Below are 6,394 nucleotides of genomic sequence, written 5' to 3'. Positions count from 1 at the left end.
CAGCCATCTATCACTTGTGATCAGGAACACATTTCTATCGCAAAGGAGCCTCGTGAATGGAAGGTATGCGCGTATGTTTGCGTGACCTGAAGCAACAGTGATGATGCAATGAACACCTCTTTAGCATTGATGACAGCATGATGCGATCAAGTTTGAAATAAAACATGGATACAAGACACGATTTATCAATACAGGGAGGAGGCCTGAATGGCCAATCAAGCGCAATAAGACGTTGCTCGAGGTCGTTTGTGTGAATGCTTGTTGTAGAAAAAAAGATGCGTGTGATGGTGGTGGGACCATTCATTGATAAACATGGTGCATAAGCGTAAGTATTCTTCATCACCACCTCTCACAGGGATTGATAAAACAGCTTCAATACATACTCATTCTTGAAGTTGTGAACATGCGTTACGTTGACAGGATAGCCCACAAGGTAGTCCACGTCACGTGATCCAAGTAGCGTCCAAAAGCATTTGTCCCAATGAACCTCTGTTGCATCGTAGACATTATAATTAGCACAGGTGTATCATAGGATCAAGTAACTACTTTATGCAAAGCTGAAATGACAGTGCTATTACAATAGATACCGAAACAAGGAAAATGGAATGATTGGGAGGCAACAATGCTGACTTGAAAGCGGATGATAGATAATGTTACACGGGACTTTACCGTTATTGAACAAACGTTGTTGAAGGCTTTAAGCACTAAAATGCAATTGACAGCATTTAAACAAGAGACCACCTATGGATTCATGGTACACACGCCATTTGCATGATATTGGCCAATGCTTGTTTATCATTTTGTATAGAGAACTACGATGCATGTCATCTATAACTGCTCGGATATCTAATTTGATTGCAAATTGGCAATGGTGACACGATTTGTATTTTTAGTGACAAGCCGGGCGCGCCAACTCGTGCTCTCTCGTAAGAGAAAGAAAAGAGGCCTTCCTATCCACAGCTTTCTCTCTTTCTTTTTCTTTTTCTCGCTCGAATTATATCCCATACACATCCCTCTTCCCTTCCCTCTCCTTTTCTATCACCAGCATGAAGTTGTCTGTACTCGCTTTTTTGTTGGTCGCATTGTTCGCCATGTTGGCCCAGGCCGATTTGCAAGACGAGATTGACCAAGCTATGAAGAAGTTCTGTGGCGGTAATCTATCACCCCCATTGCGTGCGTTCATCGACAACAAGTGTATTCATCGTTCCCCTCTTTGACAGGTATCAAGGTCACCAAACCAAGCAAGAACCAAGTCTTCAGCAACCCAAAGAAAGTCAAAGTCACTGTCAGTAAGTGCTCAACCTTCAACCTTACAGCAGCAGCAGCTCCTCTCACACATCCATTTTGTTTAGCCCGTCAACCCGATGCACAAGCCAAAGTGATCAACGGCATTGATGTATGTTTTATTAATGATGATACTCTCGTAATGGATATGTACACTAATCATGGCGTTGTTGTACCTGGATTATAGATCTATAGCATTGATTCCAAGGGCAAGGCTACTTACCTCGGTACTCCCTGGAAGGGTTCTTACTCGCTCAACAAGGTGGCTACTTTGACGTGAGTATGAATATCCCATTTTGCCCCTCTTTTCATTGTACTGACTTGATGGCTACACACACAATTAGTGTTGACTTGACCAAGGCTCCCAAGGTTAAATTCCCCTCGCAATTCGAATTCCGGTAAGCGGGTATAACGCTGCATGATATATAGATGTACTCACCTATTGTGCGACTACACAGCGTTTGGGTTCACAACAAGGCCGGTAAGTATTCCATCATGGAAAGGAAGGATCGCCCATGTACTCATTCTATTTATTTGATATTCAGGTCCTGACTGCACTTTGATGTCCAAGGTGTTCAAGGTCAAGTCTTCTTCTCACTCGAATGCCGCTGAAGATGAAGCTATCGCCAACATGGATTCCAACATTGACAACGGTTGCTTTGGTATTGATATTTCCAAGCCTGCTCTCGGTGAACACGTTTCTGCTTCCAAGAAGTTTGCTGTCCAAGTTGGCAAGTATTTCGTGGGGGAAGATGTAACAAGGGTCAATCGACTGACTCGATGATTATGATAGATCGTGATGGTGCTTCCCAAGTGGAAACTATCACCGGCTTGGAACTCTTCAGAGTCGACTTGGATAGCCGTGAGCCTGTCAAGGTCAAGGATTCTTGGTCTGACAAGTCTTCCCTTCGCCACTCGTTCAACTTCAAGGAGAAGGTCGTTAACCCCGAAAGCAACTCTGCCTACTTTTACAAGTATGTATTCATCATCACCCATGATCACGATACGCGTACTTATTGTATACTTTTAGGGTCACTGGTACCACCGAGGACAACGACGAATGCCACTTTTTCTCCCATCCCTTCTACGTGGATGCTTAACCATCTTAATAAATGCCATCGGCTCTATCCCTTGGATATCCGTGTCTTTTTGATAAAATCATTTCCATGCTTTATGATTATTGTACAAATATGCAGATACACAACAACAACTAGATCTCTTTTCTATGCCCACTATAATACAACATGAGTACACAAAATGCCAAAGAAATGAGAAAAAGAGAGAGATTCAACTTACCAAATCACGAAGGTATTTGCGACTTTGCATCCATTCAACGAGCAACTTGTTGGCTTCAACGATATCCAATTGATGATGTTGAACAAGCATCTCTGCCAATGCATCATTGACACCCTTGGCCATACCCTTGGCATCACCACACACATAAATGGCAGCATCTTGGTTGACGATCAGATCATAAAGACGAGCGGCATCTTGGCGTAACAAATCTTGAACATACACCTTGCCTGATGATTGCTCACGACTAGCTGCCAAGCGTAATTCAGTAACGGTACCATCCTTTTGCAAAGTCTTCAATTCTTGCTCGAAAAGATAATCCTTGGCTTGTTCTCGGAAGCCGTAATAAACCCAAATGGCACCAAATTCATTTTGGATATCACGTGATGGATGTACACCCACACCACCCATGGATTTGCGAATGTCACGTTGCTTTTGTCGATGTTCAAGGAAACCAACAAAGGGTGCAATGCCGGTACCAGGTCCAATCAGCACAAGGGGTCGTTTGGTATCCACTGGCAACACGAATCCATTCGAGTTGTGCTTTTTAAAGATCGGCACCGTAAGCGTACCAGGTGGGATATCAATGGATACAGGATCAGGCTTGTCATGCGTACGTGCTGCAACATAGCCCGTCAAACGATCGAGCCATGGTGTGGCGACACCTTTGCGTGGTACATTGTAGGTCGTGGTATAGTCGATGACATTGAATGCAAAATGAACTTGACCAGGGTACTTGAGAGGCGAATTGGCAACTGAATAATAACGTGGCATGTGGGCAGGAAGAGCATCCAAGAGTCGTTCTATGGAAGGCTTGCAGCTTGGGAATGTCTTTAAGATGTCCAACAAGGTGGGCACTTGTTCTCTAAGGGAGCTGAATTGGGAAGCACCTAATACATACAATAATGAATTAGACATCATCCAATTGCATATATAAATGTGATGGTTTACCTTGTTTACTGCAAAGGTACATCAATTTGCTCTTTTCTTGTGGGTCGGATGTGTAATCAGCGAGGAGACGCAACAATGCTTTACGAGGAGGTGTGGTGATATCAACAGCGTAACGGAAGAGATCGGATAATGTGACCGATGTTGCCTTGGATAAATGTGTGGGAAGACCTATCAATTATCGTGTAACCAAAAAAGAAAATCAGCTTGTGCATGGATAATTTTGACATGTGTGTGCGACAACTTACTATCACCCTCCACAGAGTAAAGTGCTTCATAAGCTTCAGCCGTAGATGGTGCAAGGACATTGAGCAATTCTTCAACAAGGGATTCATCATTGGGAGCAATCACACCAAAAGCATCACCAGGTTCAAATTCAAGTTGATCACCCACGTCAAGAACAAGGTGCAATGTACGCTTGAGTGCATCATGTGTCGTCAAGCAACGAACGCGAGTGACTGAGGCATGGGTAACAGGAGTTGGCGTCACGACACAATCGATGGATGGCAAGGTGTCCTTTGATCTTTGCTTTCCTTCCAAACGAGTGAGCTTTGCACCTGAGGCTGGAAGACGAGGGAAGCCTGATAATTGAACACCAGGTTGCAAGCCGGACCAATCAAGCTGAAGAACATGACCCAAATGCAAAGTTGGCTTCTTCACCAAGGAATTGGGAAGATCAAGATACTTGTCAACAGATGGAGCAATCTCTGAAGAACGTGCGTCGCCTGAATAAGGATTGATGTCCACTTTGCTCATCTTTTCTGTCACCGTTTCCACATTGTCCTTGGTCTCCTCCTTGACATCCCCCTTCTTTTCCAATACAGTGGGTAAAACTTCCCAAAGCTTCTCAATCCATGGATCCACCACACTCTCAAGTCTACTCAAATATGAGTCATTATGATCCCTTCATCGTGATGATCCCTCTCATTTGCTTACCCTTCAGCATCATCGGCAAGCCCCTTTTCATGAAATACGGTTGCTCCCATATCCTTGAGTCGCTTCTCGAGCTTTCTTGCCGTATTATTAAAGTTGGTATAGTTGGTATCACCCAAACCGAGAATGGCAATCTTGCAATCCTTAAAGTAGTCGGGCTGCTTGAGTCGACGCAGGTACCGCCAAAACTTGAGAGAATGGTCTGGTGGATCACCGTCGCCAGTGTTGGATACCACTGATATGAGAACACGGACCTTGTCTAGTTGTGCCTATCATACATTAGTTAGCAAGGCATTGGATAGTGATAACGAGAGAGAGAGAGAGATCTACCTTTTCCCATTCCTCCATGGCAAAGCATTCGCCACTGTAGCCTCGTTGCTTGGCTTCTGAGAAAATGTTCTTGGCAATCCACTCTGCATTTCCTGTCTGGGACGCCCAAAGGATCGTAAACGACGATGCCAATTCGCTCATTGAGAGATAAAAAGAATAAAGGTCGAAAAGAGAAACGTTGTTTCAAGATTGGGATATGCGCAGAGGAGATCTAATTGACAACAGGCTGTGTCTATCGGATCTTTAGATGTCCAATCATTTGCATTTGAATTTGGCTCATCAGCAGTGTAACTTGACTCCACTTGTTCATTTAACTCTTATCAATCATCGTTTGCAATATGAGGGATCGATGTGTCATGTCAGTGATTGGGGGATGTCGGTGATTTCATCATTAAATAAGAGTCGATTGCATTATCCATTTGAGGACGTTCCTGAAGGACGATTCATCTTATCATCTTCTCAAAGACCCATTGTTCCTTTTTTGTGTATTCTTGTAGTTTATAGAAGTCTTTTTCGTCATACAATACATGCATCTCAGAGACTCATGTTGGAGCTATCATTGTATATGAGGGGTTTCCACCACCTGGTGATGTTCATTTTTCAACCCTTTCAATATATCCCTAAGACACATTTTTCATTGAATGCACTGTACGAGGATCAATGGAGGTATTGTGTGGGACCTTGATATGAAGATAGATAGCTAAAATAGATTGCTGAAGAGGAGTGGCTATTATTACAACACACATAGGCTGAGGCTGAGAATGGGCGTGCACTCATGAGGTGATAAACATCATAGTAGCATACAAAAGATCAAAATAGTACATAATGGCTTGTTCTCATATAAAGTGATGAGTACTCAATGGTAATAATGATGATAGTCCATGTGGATTTAGTCGATGTGGGGGTGTTGGTGGAGATTTCCAAATCGGTACAACGGGAACACAAAATACCGATCCATGCCAGTTGAAGCACCTCCTCTCTTTCGAAATGGCACCTCAGCAGAAGTCTGGCATTGCTGTTGGCATCAACAAAGGCCACATCACCACTCGTCGTGAGCTTAAGCAGAAGCCTTCCCAACGTCGTGTATGTAATGGATGGATGTGAATGATTTAATCGATGGATGGATGGATGGATGGGTGTAGATATCACATACTAATCTCAACATGATGTCTATAGGCTATCGGCAAGCGCACCGCATTTGTCCGTAGCATTGTGCGTGAAGTTGCTGGTTTCGCTCCCTATGAACGTCGCGTTATGGAATTGATCAAGAACTCCCGTGATAAGCGTGCCAAGAAGCTTACCAAGAGAAGAGTAAGTAGCCTCTTTGAGCCTATGCATGATATATAAAGAGACCAAGTACTCACTCACATGATATCTTTTAGCTTGGTACCTTTGTTCGTGCAAAGAAGAAGATTGATGAGCTTCAGGGTGTTATTGCCGAGTCCCGTCGTCAGCACTAGAATGTGTTTTGCGTGTGTGTGTTCTTTATCGAAACATTAAAAACGAGATTATCGTACAGCTTGTGGATTTCTTTATATGTGATAAGATATATACACCAAAACGAAGACAAAGAATATAGATGTAAGGGGGTAGTAGGAGGGGGATC

At 43.4% G+C, this 6,394-nt stretch overlaps 3 protein-coding genes across 3 annotated transcripts; 2 read left to right on the top strand and 1 right to left on the bottom strand.

Annotated features, from left to right (window-relative positions):
- Positions 1-1,046: 1,046 nt before the first annotated feature.
- On the top strand, positions 1,047-2,384 carry O0I10_004855 (uncharacterized protein; the record flags this gene model as incomplete). Its single annotated transcript, XM_058484904.1, has 9 exons — positions 1,047-1,152; positions 1,221-1,289; positions 1,353-1,396; positions 1,472-1,560; positions 1,629-1,682; positions 1,743-1,765; positions 1,830-2,015; positions 2,078-2,258; positions 2,315-2,384. The coding sequence occupies 9 exons, from the start codon at positions 1,047-1,049 to the stop codon at positions 2,382-2,384; spliced, it is 822 nt and encodes a 273-aa protein (XP_058344403.1).
- Positions 2,385-2,507: 123 nt separating this feature from the next.
- O0I10_004854 (uncharacterized protein) lies at positions 2,508-4,929 on the bottom strand (the record flags this gene model as incomplete). The annotated part of the gene is made up of 6 exons (XM_058484903.1): positions 2,508-2,516; positions 2,581-3,467; positions 3,529-3,696; positions 3,774-4,402; positions 4,462-4,727; positions 4,789-4,929. The coding sequence occupies 6 exons, from the start codon at positions 4,927-4,929 to the stop codon at positions 2,508-2,510; spliced, it is 2,100 nt and encodes a 699-aa protein (XP_058344402.1).
- An 846-nt stretch (positions 4,930-5,775) lies between these two features.
- On the top strand, positions 5,776-6,248 carry O0I10_004853 (uncharacterized protein; the record flags this gene model as incomplete). The annotated part of the gene is made up of 3 exons (XM_058484902.1): positions 5,776-5,871; positions 5,965-6,099; positions 6,171-6,248. The coding sequence occupies 3 exons, from the start codon at positions 5,776-5,778 to the stop codon at positions 6,246-6,248; spliced, it is 309 nt and encodes a 102-aa protein (XP_058344401.1).
- Between the last annotated feature and the right edge of the window lie 146 nt (positions 6,249-6,394).

Source organism: Lichtheimia ornata, assembly GCF_029851405.1.
Source record: "Lichtheimia ornata isolate CBS 291.66 chromosome Unknown scaffold00018, whole genome shotgun sequence".
Lineage (NCBI taxonomy): Eukaryota > Fungi > Mucoromycota > Mucoromycetes > Mucorales > Lichtheimiaceae > Lichtheimia > Lichtheimia ornata.
Note: the sequence above shows the minus strand (reverse complement) of the source record. Positions and strands in the feature narration are given on the sequence as shown.